General features: G+C 52.7%; 1 protein-coding gene across 3 annotated transcripts in view; it reads left to right on the top strand.

The window, feature by feature from the left end:
* LOC140357811 (voltage-gated potassium channel KCNC1-like) overlaps nucleotides 1–22582 on the top strand; it is a 175204-nt gene that overhangs the window by 47494 nt on the left and 105128 nt on the right. For all 3 annotated transcript variants that reach the window (XM_072442327.1, XM_072442325.1, XM_072442326.1), the window contains exon 3: nucleotides 19691–20552. In XM_072442327.1, the coding sequence (XP_072298428.1) occupies nucleotides 19691–20552 (862 nt within the window). The remainder of the gene's footprint in view (nucleotides 1–19690; nucleotides 20553–22582) is intronic.

Genomic DNA, 22582 nt, shown 5'->3' on the forward strand with positions numbered 1-22582 from the left:
AATTCCACCTGCAATAGCAACAGTCTTCATAGCAACAGTCTTCATAGGAACAGTCTTCATAGCAACAGTCTTCATAGCAACAGTCTTCATAGCAACAGTCTTCATAGCAACAGTCTTCATAGCAACAGTCTTCATAACAACAGTCTTCATAGCAACAGTCTTGATAACAACAGTCTTCATAGCAACAGTATTCATAGCAACAGTCTTCATAGCAACAGTCTTCAAAGCAACAGTCTTCATAGCAATAGTCTTCATACCAACAGTCTTCATAGCAACAGTCTTCATAGCAACAGTCTTCATAGCAACAGTCTTCAAAGCAACAGTCTTCATAACAACAGTCTTGATAGCAAGAGTCTTGATAGCAACAGTCTTAATAGCAACAGTCTTCATAGCAACAGTCTTCATAGCAACAGTCTTCATAGCAACAGTCTTCATAGCAACAGTCTTGATAGCAACAGTCTTCATAGCAACAGTCTTCATAGCAACAGTCTTCATAGCAACAGTCTTCATAACAACAGTCTTCATAGCAACAGTCTTGATATCAACAGTCTTCATAGCAACAGTATTCATAGCAATAGTCTTCATACCAACAGTCTTCATAGCAACAGTCTTGATAGCAAGAGTCTTGATAGCAACAGTCTTCATAGCAACAGTCTTCATAGTAACAGTCTTCATAGCAACAGTCTTCATAGCAACAGTCTTCATAGCAACAGTCTTCATAGCAACAGTCTTCATAGCAACAGTCTTCATAGCAACAGTCTTCATAGCAACAGTCTTCAAAGCAACAGTCTTCATAGCAATAGTCTTCATACCAACAGTCTTCATAGCAACAGTCTTCATAGCAACAGTCTTCATAGCAACAGTCTTCAAAGCAACAGTCTTCATAGCAACAGTCTTCATACAACAGTCTTCATAGCAACAGTCTTCATAGCAACAGTCTTCATAGCAACAGTCTTCATACCAACAGTCTTCATAGCAACAGTCTTCATAGCAACAGTCTTCATAGCAACAGTCTTCATAGCAACAGTCTTCATAGCAACAGTCTTCAAAGCAACAGTCTTCATAGCAACAGTCTTCTTACAACAGTCTTCATAGCAACAGTCTTCATAGCAACAGTCTTCATAGCAACAGTCTTCAAAGCAACAGTCTTCATAGCAACAGTCTTCATACCAACAGTCTTCATAGCAACAGTCTTCATAGCAACAGTCTTCATAGCAACAGTCTTCATAGCAACAGTCTTCAAAGCACCAGTCTTCATAGCAACAGTCTTCATACCAACAGTCTTCATAGCAACAGTCTTCATACCAACAGTCTTCAAAGCAACAGTCTTCATAGCAACAGTCTTCATAGCAACAGTCTTCATAGCAACAGTCTTCATAGCAACAGTCTTCAAAGCAACAGTCTTCATAGCAACAGTCTTCATAGCAACAGTCTTCATAGCAACAGTCTTCATAGCAACAGTCTTCATAGCAACAGTCTTCATAGCAACAGTCTTCATAGCAACAGTCTTCAAAGCAACAGTCTTCATAGCAATAGTCTTCATACCAACAGTCTTCATAGCAACAGTCTTCATAGCAACAGTCTTCATAGCAACAGTCTTCAAAGCAACAGTCTTCATAGCAACAGTCTTCATACAACAGTCTTCATAGCAACAGTCTTCATAGCAACAGTCTTCATACAACAGTCTTCATAGCAACAGTCTTCATAGCAACAGTCTTCATACAACAGTCTTCATAGCAACAGTCTTCATACAACAGTCTTCATAGCAACAGTCTTCATACCAACAGTCTTCATAGCAACAGTCTTCATAGCAACAGTCTTCATAGCAACAGTCTTCATACCGTACACAGCTGTACAAAAAACACTGTCCTTTTATTTCCAGTGTCATAATGAAAGTGTGTCAAAGTAATAAGAGTAGCATATGTTTTACAGTGCATTAATAGCATGGTAATAGTCGGAGGCGGAGCTTTGCAAGTCCTTGGATTGATCAAATGTAGGATAAACTCGTGTGTAAAGCCAGTGACTCCGGACTCAACTTGATTCTGTGACTTATGCTCAACAAAAGCCAAAGCAAAACATTCTTCTTTTTACAATTGATAGATCTGTATTTTTACAGAAAAAAACTGGGACATGCCTTTCCCACTTCTATGTTTGTCAATCAATCAATCAATCAATCAATCAATCAATCATAAATTAATCAATCATAAATTAATCAATCATAAATTAATCAATTAAATCATTAATTAATTAATTAATTAAAACTTTATTCATAAATTCAATTCAATTTATTTATGTAACGCCCAAAATCACAACAACAGTTGCCTCTGACGGCGACAGTGAAAAACAGATTAAACAATGTCGGTGGGACAAGGGACGATGTCCCAGAGTCCTCCTTCTGTCCTTAGACTCTCCTTCTGTCCTTAGACTCTCCTTCTGTCCTTAGACCCTCCTTCTGTCCTTAGACCCTCCTTCTGTCCTTAGACCCTCCTTCTGTCCTTAGACTCTCCTTCTGTCCTTAGACCCTCCTTCTGTCCTTAGACCCTCCTTCTGTCCTTAGACCCTCCTTCTGTCCTTAGACTCTCCTTCTGTCCTTAGACCCTTATTCTGTCCTTAGACTCTCCTTCTGTCCTTAGACTCTCCTTCTGTCCTTAGACCCTTATTCTGTCCTTAGACTCTCCTTCTGTCCTTAGACCCTCCTTCTGTCCTTAGACCCTCCTTCTGTCCTTAGACTCTCCTTCTGTCCTTAGACCCTCCTTCTGTCCTTAGACCCTCCTTCTGTCCTTAGACTCTCCTTCTGTCCTTAGACCCTCCTTCTGTCCTTAGACTCTCCTTCTGTCCTTAGACCCTCCTTCTGTCCTTAGACTCTCCTTCTGTCTTTAGACCCTCCTTCTGTCCTTAGACCCTCCTTCTGTCCTTAGACCCTCCTTCTGTCCTTAGACCCTCCTTCTGTCCTTAGACCCTCCTTCTGTCCTTAGACTCTCCTTCTGTCCTTAGACTCTCCTTCTGTCCTTAGACTCTCCTTCTGTCCTTAAACCCTCCTTCTGTCCTTAGACTCTCCTTCTGTCCTTAGACTCTTATTCTGTCCTTAGACTCTCCTTCTGTCCTTAGACCCTCCTTCTGTACTTAGACCCTCCTTCTGTCCTTAAACCCTCCTTCTGTCCTTAGACTCTCCTTCTGTCCTTAGACCCTTATTCTGTCCTTAGACTCTCCTTCTGTCCTTAGACCCTCCTTCTGTCCTTAGACCCTCCTTCTGTCCTTAGACTCTCCTTCTGTCCTTAGACCCTCCTTCTGTCCTTAGACCCTCCTTCTGTCCTTAGACTCTCCTTCTGTCCTTAGACCCTCCTTCTGTCCTTAGACTCTCCTTCTGTCCTTAGACCCTCCTTCTGTCCTTAGACCCTCCTTCTGTCTTTAGACCCTCCTTCTGTCCTTAGACCCTCCTTCTGTCCTTAGACCCTCCTTCTGTCCTTAGACCCTCCTTCTGTCCTTAGACCCTCCTTCTGTCCTTAGACTCTCCTTCTGTCCTTAGACTCTCCTTCTGTCCTTAGACTCTCCTTCTGTCCTTAGACCCTCCTTCTGTCCTTAGACCCTCTTTCTGTCCTTAGACCCTCCTTCTGTCCTTAGACTCTCCTTCTGTCCTTAGACCCTCCTTCTGTCCTTAGACTCTCCTTCTGTCCTTAGACTCTCCTTCTGTCTTTAGACCCTCCTTCTGTCCTTAGATCCTCCTTCTGTCCTTAGACCCTCCTTCTGTCCTTAGACTCTCCTTCTGTCCTTAAACCCTCCTTCTGTCCTTAGACTCTCCTTCTGTCCTTAGACCCTCCTTCTGTCCTTAGACCCTCCTTCTGTCCTTAGACCCTCCTTCTGTCCTTAGACTCTCCTTCTGTCCTTAGACCCTCCTTCTGTCCTTAGACTCTCCTTCTGTCCTTAGACTCTCCTTCTGTCATTAGACCCTCCTTCTGTCCTTAGACTCTCCTTCTGTCCTTAAACCCTCCTTCTGTCCTTAGACCCTCCTTCTGTCCTTAGACCCTCCTTCTGTCCTTAGACTCTCCTTCTGTCCTTAGACCATCCTTCTGTCCTTAGACCCTCCTTCTGTCCTTAGACTCTCCTTCTGTCATTAGACCCTCCTTCTGTCCTTAGACCATCCTTCTGTCCTTAGACCCTCCTTCTGTCCTTAGACTCTCCTTCTGTCCTTAGACTCTCCTTCTGTCATTAGACCCTCCTTCTGTCCTTAGACTCTCCTTCTGTCCTTAAACCCTCCTTCTGTCCTTAGACCCTCCTTCTGTCCTTAGACCCTCCTTCTGTCCTTAGACTCTCCTTCTGTCCTTAGACCATCCTTCTGTCCTTAGACCCTCCTTCTGTCCTTAGACTCTCCTTCTGTCCTTAGACTCTCCTTCTGTCCTTAAACCCTCCTTCTGTCCTTAGACTCTCCTTCTGTCCTTAGACTCTCCTTCTGTCCTTAGACCCTTATTCTGTCCTTAGACTCTCCTTCTGTCCTTAGACCCTCCTTCTGTCCTTAGACCCTCCTTCTGTCCTTAGACTCTCCTTCTGTCCTTAGACCCTCCTTCTGTCCTTAGACCCTCCTTCTGTCCTTAGACTCTCCTTCTGTCCTTAGACCCTCCTTCTGTCCTTAGACTCTCCTTCTGTCCTTAGACCCTCCTTCTGTCCTTAGACTCTCCTTCTGTCTTTAGACCCTCCTTCTGTCCTTAGACCCTCCTTCTGTCCTTAGACCCTCCTTCTGTCCTTAGACCCTCCTTCTGTCCTTAGACTCTCCTTCTGTCCTTAGACTCTCCTTCTGTCCTTAGACCCTCCTTCTGTCCTTAGACCCTCTTTCTGTCCTTAGACCCTCCTTCTGTCCTTAGACTCTCCTTCTGTCCTTAGACCCTCCTTCTGTCCTTAGACTCTCCTTCTGTCCTTAGACCCTCCTTCTGTCCTTAGACTCTCCTTCTGTCCTTAAACCCTCCTTCTGTCCTTAGACTCTCCTTCTGTCTTTAGACCCTCCTTCTGTCCTTAGATCCTCCTTCTGTCCTTAGACCCTCCTTCTGTCCTTAGACTCTCCTTCTGTCCTTAAACCCTCCTTCTGTCCTTAGACTCTCCTTCTGTCCTTAGACCCTCCTTCTGTCCTTAGACCCTCCTTCTGTCCTTAGACCCTCCTTCTGTCCTTAGACTCTCCTTCTGTCCTTAGACCCTCCTTCTGTCCTTAGACTCTCCTTCTGTCCTTAGACTCTCCTTCTGTCATTAGACCCTCCTTCTGTCCTTAGACTCTCCTTCTGTCCTTAAACCCTCCTTCTGTCCTTAGACCCTCCTTCTGTCCTTAGACCCTCCTTCTGTCCTTAGACTCTCCTTCTGTCATTAGACCCTCCTTCTGTCATTAGACCCTCCTTCTGTCCTTAGACTCTCCTTTTTGGCCAGGAAAAAACTACAAAAAACCTCCTTGAGAAAAAGTATAAACCAGGAGGAGTTCCAGAGTGAAGGAGAGATCTGACTCTCACAGAGTGAGGGAGGAGAACCAGTTCATCAGGAGGAGAACCAGTTCGTCAGGAGGAGAACCAGTTCTTCAGGAGGAGAACCAGTTCGTCATGAGAAGAACCAGTTCTTCAGGAGGAGAACCAGTTGTTCAGGAGGAGAACCAGTTCGTCAGGAGGAGAACTAGTTCTTCAGGGGGAGAACCAGTTCTTCAGGAGGAGAACCAGTTCATCAGGAGGAGAACCAGTTCTTCAGGAGGAGAACCAGTTGTTCAGGAGGAGAACCAGTTCATCAGGAGGAGAACCAGTTCTTCAGGAGGAGAACCAGTTCATCAGGAGGAGAACCAGTTCTTCAGGAGGAGAACCAGTTCGTCATGAGAAGAACCAGTTCTTCAGGAGGAGAACCAGTTGTTCAGGAGGAGAACCAGTTCGTCAGGAGGAGAACTAGTTCTTCAGGAGGAGAACCAGTTCTTCAGGAGGAGAACCAGTTCATCAGGAGGAGAACCAGTTCTTCAGGAGTAGAACCAGTTCGTCAGGAGGAGAACCAGTTCTTCAGGAGGAGAACCAGTTAATCAGGAGGAGAACCAGTTCTTCAGGAGGAGAACCAGTTTGTCAGGAAGAGAACCAGATCTTCCGGGCAGATGAAGGACCGTCCATATGGGGTAGAGACCGCTTGACCAGGAGAGGAGCATCTGGGTCACAGGTCATCAACGAGTCTATGCCCCTCCCCTCAGGGATCGAGGGAAGTGAGAAAAGAAAAGGCGGTGAACAGTTTGCAAGTGGAATTAAATGTGAAATATTGTTTGATAAATAAGTAGTCTTTATCAGAGGATAGTGCTCAAGCTGTCATTCTTCCCTCAGAGTTGCTCCTGGAGGAGCGGAGCTAAAACTGTAGCTTTATATTTCTGTTCCTAACTGGTCTGACCATAAGTCATTTCAAAGAGGAACGTTTTAAGCCTGGACTTAAATGAAGAGACTATGTTGGCATATTTAACATGGACAGGAGCTCTACCTCCTGCTGTGCTTTTAGAGACTCTTGGGACCACCAGAAGGCTCTACCTCCTACTGTGCTTTTAGAGACTCTTGGGACCACCAGAAGGCTCTACCTCCTATTGTGCTTTTAGAGACTCTTGGGACCACCAGAAGGCTCTACCTCCTACTGTGCTTATAGAGACTCTTGGGACCACCAGAAGGCTCTACCTCCTACTGTGCTTATAGAGACTCTTGGGACCACCAGGAGGCCAGCATTTAGAGAGTGAAGAGCTCTGTTTGGATGAGATGGTACTAGAGCATTTTTGAGGTAGGATGGGGCCACCAATGTTCTCGCTGGGCTAAGGTTTGAGGATGGCGGTGGGACACCAAAAAAATTCCCTCGAGCCAATATGCCAATATGATCACACTCCGCCACTTAGGCGGCGTTATCTTAATACCTGGCGGTATCTTTTCAGCATGGTGGGTGCCGGCGGCAGCATGGCGAGCCGCCATGCCAAAAGCCCTCAGCGAGAACACTGAGCCATGTAATTTATGGTATTTTAAATCAGGAGGAGGAGTTTAAATTTGACTCGACAGGAGCCAGTGAAGAGACTCCAGCACCGGCGTAATGTGCTCTCTTCTTTTAGTTCCTGTTAGTAATCTTGCTGCTGCATTTTGAACCAGTTGAAAGTTTTTTATGGATCTTTTAGGACCTGCTGTGAGCAGGAGTTACAGGAGAATCTAGACGTTACAAATGCAGGAGACGTTTTTCAGCATCACTTTTAGGCCGGATTCTTCTGATTTTAGCTATATTGCACAAATGGAAACAGGTGGTTTTATTTATGTTTATAAAGAGCTTTTCATACAACGATGTAACATGCTTTAACTTGCATTATATGTTCACTTGTTGAAAACAATTCCCAGAACGCTCCCAAACAACCTCCATGTCCCCACCATCTCCACATCAACCCTCAACACCTTGTGTATCAGTGTTGAACTGTGGCCTTCAGACTCTCGTAATTCCAAACCATCAAGAGCCTCTAGTCCCTGGCTCAGCTATGGAGGTACTGGAGTCCCTAGACGTGAGCGCGCTATCTGCCTCTGCACACGTCTGTGCTGAGTGCATGTATCTTTTACAACAACTTTCACGTCCACGCCTCCACCTTATGTGTGGAGCTTTTATATCTTAATGATGGACCTAGTCTCGTCTGCTCCTTCCTAGGTTCAGCTCTCGCTAAACTAATTGTAGAACAAGATTCAGTTGTATCATCTGGAGTCTGTTTTTAGAAAAAGGAAACGTTTCGACACTCATCTAATCTGGACATCCTCAAACTGCAGATTGAGAATAACTCTTGGATGAGAGTCCAAATGTTTCGTGTTTTCCTAAAAACAGAGTCCAGATGATACAACTGAATATGTTTCTACAATGGAACAGTCCTGAGGCATTACACCCACATAAATGTCTTTTTGTGTCAAAACTCACGAAACAGTCAAAGTCATAAAAGAGAAGAGCACAAATATAATCCTTTCAGTCAAACACAGCAAAACAAAACTGTTTTATCTTAGATTTGAACATTGTCAGAGCAGAACCTGTCTCACATCTTCAGGAAGAATGTTCCAGATTTTAGCTGCATAAAACTGAAACACAGATTCTCCATGTTTAGTCTTGACTCTGGCACCAGCAGGAGGCCGCTCCATGTTTAGTCCTGACTCTGGCACCAGCAGGAGGCCGGTCCATGTTCAGTCCTGACTCTGGCACCAGCAGGAGGCCGGTCCATGTTTAGTCCTGACTCTGGCACCAGCAGGAGGCCGGTCCATGTTTAGTCCTGACTCTGGCACCAGCAGGAGGCCGGTCCATGTTTAGTCCTGACTCTGGCACCAGCAGGAGGCCGGTCCATGTTTAGTCTTGACTCTGGCACCAGCAGGAGGCCGGTCCATGTTTAGTCCTGACTCTGGCACCAGCAGGAGGCCGGTCCATGTTTAGTCCTGACTCTGGCACCAGCAGGAGGCCAGTCCATGTTTAGTCCTGACTCTGGCACCAGCAGGAGGCCGCTCCATGTTTAGTCCTGACTCTGGCACCAGCAGGAGGCCGGTCCATGTTTAGTCCTTACTCTGGCACCAGCAGGAGGCCGCTCCATGTTTAGTCCTGACTCTGGCACCAGCAGGAGGCCGGTCCATGTTTAGTCCTGACTCTGGCACCAGCAGGAGGCCGGTCCATGTTTAGTCCTGACTCTGGCACCAGCAGGAGGCCGGTCCATGTTTAGTCCTGACTCTGGCACCAGCAGGAGGCCGGTCCATGTTTAGTCCTGACTCTGGCACCAGCAGGAGGCCGCTCCATGTTTAGTCTTGACTCTGGCACCAGCAGGAGGCCGCTCCATGTTTAGTCCTGACTCTGGCACCAGCAGGAGGCCGGTCCATGTTTAGTCTTGACTCTGGCACCAGCAGGAGGCCGGTCCATGTTTAGTCCTGACTCTGGCACCAGCAGGAGGCCGCTCCATGTTTAGTCTTGACTCTGGCACCAGCAGGAGGCCGCTCCATGTTTAGTCTTGACTCTGGCACCAGCAGGAGGCCGGTCCATGTTTAGTCTTGACTCTGGCACCAGCAGGAGGCCGGTCCATGTTTAGTCCTGACTCTGGCACCAGCAGGAGGCCGGTCAATGTTTAGTCCTGACTCTGGCACCAATAGGAGGCCGGTCCATGTTTAGTCTTGACTCTGGCACCAGCAGGAGGCCGGTCCATGTTTAGTCTTGACTCTGGCACCAGCAGGAGGCCGCTCCATGTTTAGTCCTGACTCTGGCACCAATAGGAGGCCGGTCCATGTTTAGTCTTGACTCTGGCACCAGCAGGAGGCCGGTCCATGTTTAGTCTTGACTCTGGCACCAGCAGGAGGCCGCTCCATGTTTAGTCCTGACTCTGGCACCAGCAGGAGGCCGCTCCATGTTTAGTCCTGACTCTGGCACCAGCAGGAGGCCGGTCCATGTTTAGTCCTGACTCTGGCACCAGCAGGAGGCCGCTCCATGTTTAGTCCTGACTCTGGCACCAGCAGGAGGCCGGTCCATGTTTAGTCCTGACTCTGGCACCAGCAGGAGGCCGGTCCATGTTTAGTCTTGACTCTGGCACCAGCAGGAGGCCGGTCCATGTTTAGTCCTGACTCTGGCACCAGCAGGAGGCCGGTCCATGTTTAGTCCTGACTCTGGCACCAGCAGGAGGCCGGTCCATGTTTAGTCCTGACTCTGGCACCAGCAGGAGGCCGGTCCATGTTTAGTCCTGACTCTGGCACCAGCAGGAGGCCGCTCCATGTTTAGTCCTGACTCTGGCACCAGCAGGAGGCCGGTCCATGTTTAGTCCTGACTCTGGCACCAGCAGGAGGCCGGTCCATGTTTAGTCCTGACTCTGGCACCAGCAGGAGGCCGCTCCATGTTTAGTCCTGACTCTGGCACCAGCAGGAGGCCGGTCCATGTTTAGTCCTGACTCTGGCACCAGCAGGAGGCCGGTCCATGTTTAGTCCTGACTCTGGCACCAGCAGGAGGCCGCTCTATGTTTAGTCCTGACTCTGGCACCAGCAGGAGGCCGGTCCATGTTTAGTCCTGACTCTGGCACCAGCAGGAGGCCGGTCCATGTTTAGTCCTGACTCTGGCACCAGCAGGAGGCCGGTCCATGTTTAGTCCTGACTCTGGCTCCAGCAGGAGGCCGGTCCATGTTTAGTCCTGACTCTGGCACCAGCAGGAGGCCGGTCCATGTTTAGTCCTGACTCTGGCACCAGCAGGAGGCCGGTCCATGTTTAGTCTTGACTCTGGCATCAGCAGGAGGCCGGTCCATGTTTAGTCCTGACTCTGGCACCAGCAGGAGGCCGGTCCATGTTTAGTCCTGACTCTGGCACCAGCAGGAGGCCGGTCCATGTTTAGTCTTGACTCTGGCACCAGCAGGAGGCCGGTCCATGTTTAGTCCTGACTCTGGCACCAGCAGGAGGCCGGTCCATGTTTAGTCCTTACTCTGGCACCAGCAGGAGGCCGCTCCATGTTTAGTCCTGACTCTGGCACCAGCAGGAGGCCGGTCCATGTTTAGTCCTGACTCTGGCACCAGCAGGAGGCCGGTCCATGTTTAGTCCTGACTCTGGCACCAGCAGGAGGCCGGTCCATGTTTAGTCCTGACTCTGGCACCAGCAGGAGGCCGCTCCATGTTTAGTCCTGACTCTGGCACCAGCAGGAGGCCGCTCCATGTTTAGTCTTGACTCTGGCACCAGCAGGAGGCTGGTCCATGTTTAGTCCTGACTCTGGGCACCAGCAGGAGGCCGGTCCATGTTTAGTCCTGACTCTGGGCAGCAGCAGGAGGCCGGTCCATGTTTAGTCCTGACTCTGGGCACCAGCAGGAGGCCGGTCCATGTTTAGTCCTGACTCTGGGCACCAGCAGGAGGCCGGTCCATGTTTAGTCTTGACTCTGGCACCAGCAGGAGGCCGGTCCATGTTTAGTCCTGACTCTGGCACCAGCAGGAGGCCGGTCAATGTTTAGTCCTGACTCTGGCACCAATAGGAGGCCGGTCCATGTTTAGTCCTGACTCTGGCACCAGCAGGAGGCCGGTCCATGTTTAGTCCTGACTCTGGCACCAGCAGGAGGCCGGTCCATGTTTAGTCCTGACTCGGGCACCAGCAGGAGGCCGGTCCATGTTTAGTCCTGACTCTGGCACCAGCAGGAGGCCGCTCCATGTTTAGTCTTGACTCTGGCACCAGCAGGAGGCCGCTCCATGTTTAGTCCTGACTCTGGCACCAGCAGGAGGCCAGTCCATGTTTAGTCCTGACTCTGGCACCAGCAGGAGGCCGGTCCATGTTTAGTCTTGACTCTGGCACCAGCAGGAGGCCGCTCCATGTTTAGTCCTGACTCTGGCACCAGCAGGAGGCCGGTCCATGTTTAGTCCTGACTCTGGCACCAGCAGGAGGCCGCTCCATGTTTAGTCCTGACTCTGGCACCAGCAGGAGGCCGGTCCATGTTTAGTCTTGACTCTGGCACCAGCAGGAGGCCGGTCCATGTTTAGTCCTGACTCTGGCACCAGCAGGAGGCCGGTCTATGTTTAGTCCTTACTCTGGCACCAGCAGGAGGCCGCTCCATGTTTAGTCCTGACTCTGGCACCAGCAGGAGGCCGGTCCATGTTTAGTCCTGACTCTGGCACCAGCAGGAGGCCGGTCCATGTTTAGTCCTGACTCTGTCACCAGCAGGAGGCCGGTCCATGTTTAGTCCTGACTCTGGCACCAGCAGGAGGCCGGTCCATGTTTAGTCCTGACTCTGGCACCAGCAGGAGGCCGCTCCATGTTTAGTCTTGACTCTGGCACCAGCAGGAGGCCGCTCCATGTTTAGTCCTGACTCTGGCACCAGCAGGAGGCCGGTCCATGTTTAGTCTTGACTCTGGCACCAGCAGGAGGCCGGTCCATGTTTAGTCCTGACTCTGGCACCAGCAGGAGGCCGCTCCATGTTTAGTCTTGACTCTGGCACCAGCAGGAGGCCGCTCCATGTTTAGTCTTGACTCTGGCACCAGCAGGAGGCCGGTCCATGTTTAGTCTTGACTCTGGCACCAGCAGGAGGCCGGTCCATGTTTAGTCCTGACTCTGGCACCAGCAGGAGGCCGGTCAATGTTTAGTCCTGACTCTGGCACCAATAGGAGGCCGGTCCATGTTTAGTCCTGACTCTGGCACCAGCAGGAGGCCGGTCCATGTTTAGTCCTGACTCTGGCACCAGCAGGAGGCCGGTCCATGTTTAGTCCTGACTCTGGCACCAGCAGGAGGCCGGTCCATGTTTAGTCCTGACTCTGGCACCAGCAGGAGGCTGCTCCATGTTTAGTCTTGACTCTGGCACCAGCAGGAGGCCGCTCCATGTTTAGTCCTGACTCTGGCACCAGCAGGAGGCCGGTCCATGTTTAGTCTTGACTCTGGCACCAGCAGGAGGCCGGTCCATGTTTAGTCCTGACTCTGGCACCAGCAGGAGGCCGCTCCATGTTTAGTCTTGACTCTGGCACCAGCAGGAGGCCGCTCCATGTTTAGTCTTGACTCTGGCACCAGCAGGAGGCCGGTCCATGTTTAGTCTTGACTCTGGCACCAGCAGGAGGCCGGTCCATGTTTAGTCCTGACTCTGGCACCAGCAGGAGGCCGGTCAATGTTTAGTCCTGACTCTGGCACCAATAGGAGGCCGGTCCATGTTTAGTCTTGACTCTGGCACCAGCAGGAGGCCGGTCCATGTTTAGTCTTGACTCTGGCACCAGCAGGAGGCCGGTCCATGTTTAGTCCTGACTCTGGCACCAGCAGGAGGCCGGTCCATGTTTAGTCCTGACTCTGGCACCAGCAGGAGGCCAGTCCATGTTTAGTCCTGACTCTGGCACCAGCAGGAGGCCGCTCCATGTTTAGTCCTGACTCTGGCACCAGCAGGAGGCCGGTCCATGTTTAGTCCTGACTCTGGCACCAGCAGGAGGCCGCTCCATGTTTAGTCTTGACTCTGGCACCAGCAGGAGGCCGCTCCATGTTTAGTCTTGACTCTGGCACCAGCAGGAGGCCGGTCCATGTTTAGTCTTGACTCTGGCACCAGCAGGAGGCCGGTCCATGTTTAGTCCTGACTCTGGCACCAGCAGGAGGCCGCTCCATGTTTAGTCCTGACTCTGGCACCAGCAGGAGGCCGGTCCATGTTTAGTCTTGACTCTGGCACCAGCAGGAGGCCGGTCCATGTTTAGTCCTGACTCTGGCACCAGCAGGAGGCCGTTACAGTCTAATCTACTGGAGACAAACCCATGGATAAGTCTCTCCAAGTCTGGTTTAGACACTTTATTATTGATTTTGGAAATGTTTTTCAGATGGTAAAAAGCTGCTGATGTTCAAATCTGAATCCATTATTACTACTGAATTTCTCACTTGATTTTGTTTTAGAGCGAGACTCTGGAGGTGACGCTGACACTTTCTCTTTTTTTCTGTGACAAAAACAATGATTTCAGTCTTGTCTGAGTTCAGCTTGCACCAGCAAGAGGCCCTCTGGCACCAGCAGGAGGCCCTCTGGCTCCAGCAGGAGGCCCTCTGGCACCAGCAGGAGGCCCTCTGGCACCAGCAGGAGGCCCTCTGGAACCAGCAGGAGGCCTTCTGGCACCAGCAGGAGGCCCTCTGGCACCAGCAGGAGGCCCTCTGGAACCAGCAGGAGGCCCTCTGGCACCAGCAGGAGGCCTTCTGGCACCAGCCAGGGGGCGGCCCTCTGGCACCAGCAGGAGGCCCTCTGGCTCCAGCAGGAGGCCCTCTGGCACCAGCAGGAGGCCCTCTGGCACCAGCAGGAGGCCTTCTGGCACCAGCAGGAGGCCCTCTGGCACCAGCAGGAGGCCCTCTGGAACCAGCAGGAGGCCCTCTGGCACCAGCAGGAGGCCTTCTGGCACCAGCCAGGGGGCGGCCCTCTGGCACCAGCAGGAGGCCCTCTGGCACCAGCAGGAGGCCCTCTGGCTCCAGCAGGAGGCCCTCTGGCACCAGCAGGAGGCCCTTTGGCACCAGCAGGAGGCCGGTCCACACACTGATCTGTTGGATGCAGTGACAGAGTGAATCCACTGGTCCAGATTCACCTGCCGACATAGTTGTGGCGACAGGAGAAATGATACAGAAAAACAAAAGTGTACATATTAAGAGTTAATCTTCTATGACAGGTGCAACAAGGAGTGTAAGAGACAACAATAAACAGACAATTGCACAGGCAGAAGCAAGAGTGTACTTGTATATATAATACTTGCAGTGTGTGTGTTATAAGTTATAATATATATATAAGTATATATATATAGATATAAGTTATATCAATATTAAAGGTGAATTAATGCATTACAATAGTAAAAGTTTATTAATGACTTCGATGATGGTGGAGGATCATGGTTCGATGCCAGTTTTCAGCATGAACCCTTTCATTTTCTTGTCTATGGCTTTCGTCACCCCCGCGACCGCCTTCCCGTGCGACCGCCTTCCCACGCGACCGCCTTCCCACGCGACCGCCTTCCCGCACGACTGCCTTCCCGTGCGACCGCCTTCCCTCGCGACCGCCTTCCCGCGCGACCGCCTTCCCGCACGACCGCCTTCCCGTGCGACCGCCTTCCCTCGCGACCGCCTTTCCGCGCGACTGCCTTCCCGTGCGACCGCCTTCCCTCGCGACTGCCTTCCCGCGCGACCGCCTTCCCGTGCGACCGCCTTCCCGCACGACCGCCTTCCCGTGCGACCGCCTTCCCGCGCGACCGCCTTCCCTCGCGACTGCCTTCCCGCGCGACCGCCTTCCCGCGCGACCGCCTTCCCTCGCGACCGCCTTCCCGCGCGACCGCCTTCCCGTGCGACCGCCTTCCCGCACGACCGCCTTCCCGTGCGACCGCCTTCCCGCACGACCGCCTTCCCGTGCGACCGCCTTCGCCCACGACCGCCTTCCCGTGCGACCGCCTTCCCTCGCGACCGCCTTCCCGCGCGACTGCCTTCCCGCACGACCGCCTTCCCGTGCGACCGCCTTCCCTCGCGACCGCCTTCCCGCGCGACCGCCTTCCCGTGCGACCGCCTTCCCTCGCGACTGCCTTCCCGCGCGACCGCCTTCCCGTGCGACCGCCTTCCCGCACGACCGCCTTCCCGTGCGACCGCCTTCCCGCGCGACCGCCTTCCCTCGCGACTGCCTTCCCGCGCGACCGCCTTCCCGCGCGACCGCCTTCCCTCGCGACCGCCTTCCCGCGCGACCGCCTTCCCGTGCGACCGCCTTCCCGCACGACCGCCTTCCCGTGCGACCGCCTTCCCGCACGACCGCCTTCCCGTGCGACCGCCTTCGCCCACGACCGCCTTCCCGTGCGACCGCCTTCCCTCGCGACCGCCTTCCCGCGCGACTGCCTTCCCGCACGACCGCCTTCCCGTGCGACCGCCTTCCCGTGCGACCGCCTTCCCTCGCGACCGCCTTCCCGCGCGACCGCCTTCCCGTGCGACCGCCTTCCCTCGCGACCGCCTTCCCGCGCGACCGCCTTCCCGTGCGACCGCCTTCCCGCGCGACCGCCTTCCCGTGCGACCGCCTTCCCGCACGACCGCCTTCCCGTGCGACCGCCTTCCCGTGCGACCGCCTTCCCGCGCGACCGCCTTCCCGTGCGACCGCCTTCCCGCACGACCGCCTTCCCGTGCGACCGCCTTCGCCCACGACCGCCTTCCCGTGCGACCGCCTTCCCTCGCGACCGCCTTCCCGCGCGACCGCCTTCCCGTGCGACCGCCTTCCCGCGCGACCGCCTTCCCGTGCGACCGCCTTCCCGCACGACCGCCTTCCCGTGCGACCGCCTTCCCGCGCGACCGCCTTCCCTCGCGACTGCCTTCCCGCGCGACCGCCTTCCCGCGCGACCGCCTTCCCTCGCGACCGCCTTCCCGCGCGACCGCCTTCCCGTGCGACCGCCTTCCCGCACGACCGCCTTCCCGTGCGACCGCCTTCCCGCACGACCGCCTTCCCGTGCGACCGCCTTCGCCCACGACCGCCTTCCCGTGCGACCGCCTTCCCTCGCGACCGCCTTCCCGCGCCACCGCCTTCCCGTGCGACCGCCTTCCCTCGCGACCGCCTTCCCGCGCGACCGCCTTCCCGTGCGACCGCCTTCCCGCACGACCGCCTTCCCGCACGACCGCCTTCCCGCACGACCGCATTCCCGTGCGACCGCCTTCCCGCGCGACCGCCTTCCCGCACGACCGCCTTCCCGTGCGACCGCCTTCCCGCGCGACCGCCTTCCCTCGCGACTGCCTTCCCGCGCGACCGCCTTCCCGCGCGACCGCCTTCCCTCGCGACCGCCTTCCCGCGCGACCGCCTTCCCGTGCGACCGCCTTCCCGCACGACCGCCTTCCCGTGCGACCGCCTTCCCGCACGACCGCCTTCCCGTGCGACCGCCTTCGCCCACGACCGCCTTCCCGTGCGACCGCCTTCCCTCGCAACCGCCTTCCCGCGCGACCGCCTTCCCGTGCAACCGCCTTCCCGTGCGACCGCCTTCCCGCACGACCGCCTTCCCGCACGACCGCCTTCCCGTGCGACCGCCTTCCCGCGCGACCGCCTTCCCTCGCGACTGCCTTCCCGCGCGACCGCCTTCCCGCGCGACCGCCTTCCCTCGCGACCGCCTTCCCGCACGACCGCCTTCCCGCACGACCGCCTTCCCGCACGACCGCCTTCCCGTGCGACCGCCTTCCCGCACGACCGCCTTCCCGTGCGACCGCCTTCGCCCACGACCGCCTTCCCGTGCGACCGCCTTCCCTCGCGACCGCCTTCCCGCGCGACCGCCTTCCCGTGCGACCGCCTTCCCTCGCGACCGCCTTCCCGCGCGACCGCCTTCCCGTGCGACCGCCTTCCCGTGCGACCGCCTTCCCGTGCGACCGCCTTCCCGCGCGACCGCCTTCCCGTGCGACCGCCTTCCCGCGCGACCGCCTTCCCGTGCCACCGCCTTCCCGCACGACCGCCTTCCCGTGCGACCGCCTTCCCGCGCGACCGCCTTCCCTCGCGACCGCCTTCCCGCGCGACCGCCTGTTCATAGAGCGATGCTGCCAGGTGTGTTTTACTCGTCAAAGGTCAAAGGTCAAAGGTAGCTCTATCACTGTCCCAAGTGTCATGTGCCAAGGCCATGTTTTTTTTTTTTGCTCTACATGGGCTGTTGCGACGGGCGTTCTGGCAAGATCCATTTTATTCGATTTCGGGCCGAGCATTCCATGGAATGAATTCCATTCCATGCTCGAGCCAAAAATAGGCTTGATAAATTTACTATTGTACAGATATGAGGGGAGTGGCCTCCTGCTTGAGGGGAGTGGCCTCCTGCCTGAGGGGAGTGGCCTCCTGCCTGAGGGGAGTGGCCTCCTGCTTGAGGGGAGTGGCCTCCTGCCTGAGGGGAGTGGCCTCCTGCTTGAGGGGAGTGGCCTCCTGCCTGAGGGGAGTGGCCTCCTGCTTGAGGGGAGTGGCCTCCTGCCTGAGGGGAGTGGCCTCCTGCTTGAGGGGAGGGGCCTCCTGCCTGAGGGGAGTGGCCTCCTGCCTGAGGGGAGTGGCCTCCTGCCTGAGGGGAGTGGCCTCCTGCCTGAGGGGAGTAGCCTCCTGCTTGAGGGGAGTGGCCTCCTGCTTGAGGGGAGTGGCCTCCTGCCTGAGGGGAGTGGCCTCCTGCCTGAGGGGAGTGGCCTCCTGCCTGAGGGGAGTAGCCTCCTGCCTGAGGGGAGTGGCCTCCTGCCTGAGGGGAGTGGCCTCCTGCCTGAGGGGAGTAGCCTCCTGCCTGAGGGGAATGGCCTCCTGCCTGAGGGGAGTGGCCTCATGCTTGAGGGGAGTGGCCTCCTGTCTGAGGGGAGTGGCCTCCTGCCTGAGGGGAGTGGCCTCCTGTCTGAGGGGAGTGGCCTCCTGCCTGAGGGGAGTGGCCTCCTGCCTGAGGGGAGTGGCCTCCTGCTTGAGGGGAGTGGCCTCCTGCCTGAGGGGAGTGGCCTCCTGCCTGAGGGGAGTGGCCTCCTGCTTGAGGGGAGTGGCTCAAATAGTCCATGTCCAGGGTGAGAAGGGTCAGCAGTGATCAGACCTGCTCGTCCCAGAGTCCTGGAGACGTCCAGGTCCTGCAGAGATGAAGTCTGCAGCCGAACACGTTCTTTAACCCTGCCGCAGGAAGTACATCTTCTGCTGGGCCTTCTTGATGAGGGAGCTGATGGTGGGCCCCCAATTGAGGTCCTGGGTGGTGATGATGATGCCTAGAAAGCGGAGGGAGTCCACCGTGGAGATGGGGGAGTCTGAGATGGTGAGGGGGGGCTCCACTCTCTTCTGAGCGTTGAACTCCAGGTTGTTGCCGTTGCACGAGGCTTACAAATCAGAACTTTCAAAGGGAATTATTTCAAAATGATATCTATGCATTTGTAATCCGGAAAACTACTCTACTAAATATATTAAAAGAAAGTGGGAGGGAGAGAGTGGTCTTGTTTTGACAGACAAATCATGGGAAGATGTTTGTACATCCCTGTGGATGACCACAAAATTACGGGTTTGGAGAGAGTTTTGTTGGAAGAATGTATCACCAGGTCAAAGTGCCCATGACTCACAGGAGAAATCGTGGCACAATGAGGCAAACCACTATCAGGTCTTGTGGGAGTGTCCTGTTGTTCAAACGTGTTGGTCGCTCAGTCAGCCTCATACGGCGACCACAAAAGCACAAACAACTGCAGCTTACTTTTCTGCATATTTGTTTTTGGCGGATGTTTGTTTGTTCTGGTCAAGTTTTTGTTCTTTGTGTTTGTTCTGTTTGTTTATACATTTGAAAAAAAAAATCAAAAGAAAAGAAAAGGTTGTTTACAACAGTCACAGATTTCCTCTTAATAAACAAGAGACTAGACCTCATCACAGCACTGAGACTGCTGATGTCAAGGTGACAAATGACATCCTCCTGAACACTGACACGGGCAAAGCCTGTTAGGTCAGTTGATACGCAGCGAAAATGTGTCTTATCACAATGATGCAGACGAGTCAGCTCTATGTTTCACTGTCGCAGGTGAATATGGATTAAGAGCCCAATACTCAAGAACTGTATGGCTCCACTCTGTTGCACTGAGGCCATCATAATTAGGCCTTGAAAAGGCACACGTGCCCACACCTAGGCGAGACCAAAAGGTACAGTGCCACACAGTGGCTGGTGGTGGAAACACATAAAACGCCCAATGTATCCTTGAAAGGACTTGAAACTCATAACAAAGAACTCGGACTTGATTGGAATTTGAGGCCAAAGACATAAAACTTGCAACCACGGAATTTTATTCTATTGTGGTAATTGCTTCGCTATTACTAATTCTACTTTATGATAAATATCGACATAAGAGTTTTGTAAGATTATCATTTTTACTTTACATAGATTGTATTATACATTCTTCAGTGTCTTCATTTTCATTATGTTTCATCTTTAACAGACCTATTTTTACATGTTTCTCTTATACTTGCTGTTGCAAAACTGTTATTTCCACATTGTATTATGAATGAAAAAATAAAATAATACTTGTAATCCTAACCCTACACCAAAACCCAGTATTAAAACTGCAAGTGTGTTCTTTTTTTGGTAATAATGAAACAGAGCTGCAAAATACTTTTATTGCTTATTATCCCAGTTATCATTTGAGTCAAACTTTTAAAAGCAAACGTTCCTACGATTCTGTAAGGAAATAACTTTTGAAATTTGGATGAATTTGAATTATGTTTGCTGATATTGTGGCATTACAAACAATGCAATGTCTGTCCTGTTTACTGAGTCCGCATCTGAAGTGTTGTTTTGTGTTTCAGATTGTGTACGAGGTGGTGACTGATGGCTGGCTCACGTACGTGGAGGGTGTGTGTGTCATCTGGTTCACCATTGAAGTCATGGGTCGGGTGCTCTTCTGTCCGGACAAAGCTGAGTTCTTCCGCAGCGCTCTCAACATCATTGACTTCGTGGCCATTGTGCCCTTTTACCTGGAGGTGGCTTTGAGCGGCCTTTCTTCCAAAACGGCCAAAGATGTGCTGAGCTTCCTGCGTGTGGTGCGATTTGTGCGTATTCTCCGTATCTTCAAGCTCACCCGGCACTTCGTGGGCCTGCGGGTGCTTGGCCACACCCTGCGAGCTAGCACCAATGAGTTCCTCCTGCTCATCATCTTCTTGGCTCTGGGTGTGCTCATCTTTGCCACCATGATCTACTATGCTGAGCGCATTGGGGCCGACCCAGACGACCCCACGGCGGCCGCCCACACCAACTTTAAGAACATCCCCATTGGCTTCTGGTGGGCCGTGGTGACTATGACGACACTAGGGTACGGGGACATGTACCCGGAGACCTGGTCGGGAATGCTGGTGGGGGCTCTGTGTGCTTTAGCCGGTGTGCTGACCATCGCCATGCCTGTGCCCGTCATCGTCAACAACTTTGGCATGTACTACTCGCTGGCCATGGCCAAGCAGAAGCTCCCAAAGAAGAGGAACAAGCACATCCCTCGCGCACCACAGCCAGGGAGCCCAAACTACTGCAAGCCGGATGCCCTTGCCATGGCGACCGCTTCGCCACACAGGCTAATGGGTAATGTGCTTGGGCCCGGCATGGTGGGTTCTGGGAGCATGATGGGGACCGGAGACTGTCCGCTGGCCCAGGAGGAGATCATCGAGATCAACAGGGGAGGTGAGTGTCTGAGCACACCTCTGGTATGAATATGTTCTCACACATTCATCCAGTAATGTTACAGAGTAATAAAGGTTTCAAAGGTACTCATCTTTGCTTCGATACCAGAACTATGTAACTATAGCGATAGAGCGCCACCGGCAGCTCCCATGTGAAAACACAATGGCACAAATTGAAACGTCTATTGGCTCTGTTCAACAGGCCCAAGCCTTTTTCTTTTTTCCTTTTATTGAAATAAGGCCATATATAAACACATTGAACATTGCCAACAGTAAAAAAGGATTTTCCAGGAGAGTTCTCTTCAGGTCGAAACCATTTGTGTGGCAAGTCTGTTTTTTCTGCCCAGAGACAGCAGGAGATGACGACAGACATGAAAATACACATTTAACCATCACAATGTCTAAAAAGGTCAGTTCTCCTTAAACCTCTCATCCAATAAGTCTAAATTGAAACATTTTTAGAGTATGCAGTTTAGTCCCAGGGAAGTAGAGCTACACACACCAACAACATCACAGACATGTATTCTTGGGGACATATCTCAGCAAATAATACAAATGTGTAATCACTCTAACATTAACCAAAAGAATAACGCTAAAATAGTTGATGTATGTTGACTGACAGCTTATGATTGGTGCACATGTGCCCTAGAAATGATATACTGTTGTTTGAAAAAATTACGTTAGCCAGTAATAATCTATAAATTAGACGCACCGTTGTATCGGCCGCAGGGTTCAAAGCGTGGGAAGAAAGTAACGGCTTAAAGTCTGAAAAGTACGGTAATGATTGTTAATTGTTGACTGATGTTCAGGAGGTGGACCACGCCTCAACCTCCTACTCCTCCTCCCGCAACCACCTCACCATTTTTTAACCACACCTCCCACACAGAAGCCCTATTCACACAGGCCTATACCAGCATCTCATGTTGTCTCTGCTGTCTCGAGCCCACCGTTCAACGCCATGTCTCCATCATCTTCACCTTCACCTTGTCAATCATTCCCTGTATGCTAGTGCACACCTGCAGCCTCGTTCCCATAGCAGCATGTTTCCCTGGCTGCACATGCGTGGTTGATATGCTGGTGTGTATTTAGAGAGTTCCTTCAGTTACAGTACAAACATGAAATCTGTCGTGCTAATAAACAAGGCCGAGGCTGGAGAGCCGCGGCGCGGTCAAATGGCCGCGCAGTTTCAGGGACCGCGGCATTTCCCTTATAGCCTCATGGCTAACCCTAACCCTAACCTTAACCTTAACCTTAACTCGGCGCGGTCTAAAACGGCGCTAAAACGCGGTCAAATAGCGGCGCAGTTACAAGAGCCGTGGCGCGCGGCCGGCACAAAAATAACATGGCAGCTTTGGCCGCGCGCCGCGGCTCTGCAGACACTCCCAATAAACAAACGCACGTGTAGCAGTGGAGCTGTTGCGTGCTTCCGCACTAGGTTTGATGGGAGAACAGGAGGGTGGGGGGTGAGTTTGCGCATGCGCATTTAAAAAAAAAGTAATAATAACAATAAAAAGTACTAATAGTCTCTTGAGTTGTCAAATCTGCGAAAAATCCTCTATTAGGATTCTTATTCTGGGGGTTTCGAATCTGAATCGGCTGGGCTGAGCCCCCATCCTGAGTCTCTATCCAGTCAACTCTAATTGGGCTATCATCAATCTATCATCGATCCATTATCACTATTATCAATAAACATTCTCTCATATTCCTTTTTTTTAATATATATTTTTTTTACAAATTGATTGAACATAAAAAGACAACAATGAAACAAATCGAACAAGGAAAACAATCTAAAATATAGCCGCAAGCGGCAATGATCGGCCCTCGCCACGCCGCCGCCACGCCGCAAGAGGAGGGGGCGCTAACGCGCCCCAATTGTCCTTTTATTACATCTACTGCTGAATCTGTGACGCTGTCATATCTTCTTCCCTTTGTTTTACCATCAAAAAGCAATTTTATTTTGAATTCTTGGCAAAATGTGCGGCTTTACCGCACAGACACCGTGACTCTTTGAATAAAAATGTGGATAACTTT

This window comes from Eucyclogobius newberryi, unplaced genomic scaffold, assembly GCF_026437365.1.
Source record: "Eucyclogobius newberryi isolate DKJ021-1_F unplaced genomic scaffold, fEucNew1.0.hap1 SCAF_13, whole genome shotgun sequence".
Classification (NCBI taxonomy): Eukaryota; Metazoa; Chordata; class Actinopteri; order Gobiiformes; family Gobiidae; genus Eucyclogobius; species Eucyclogobius newberryi.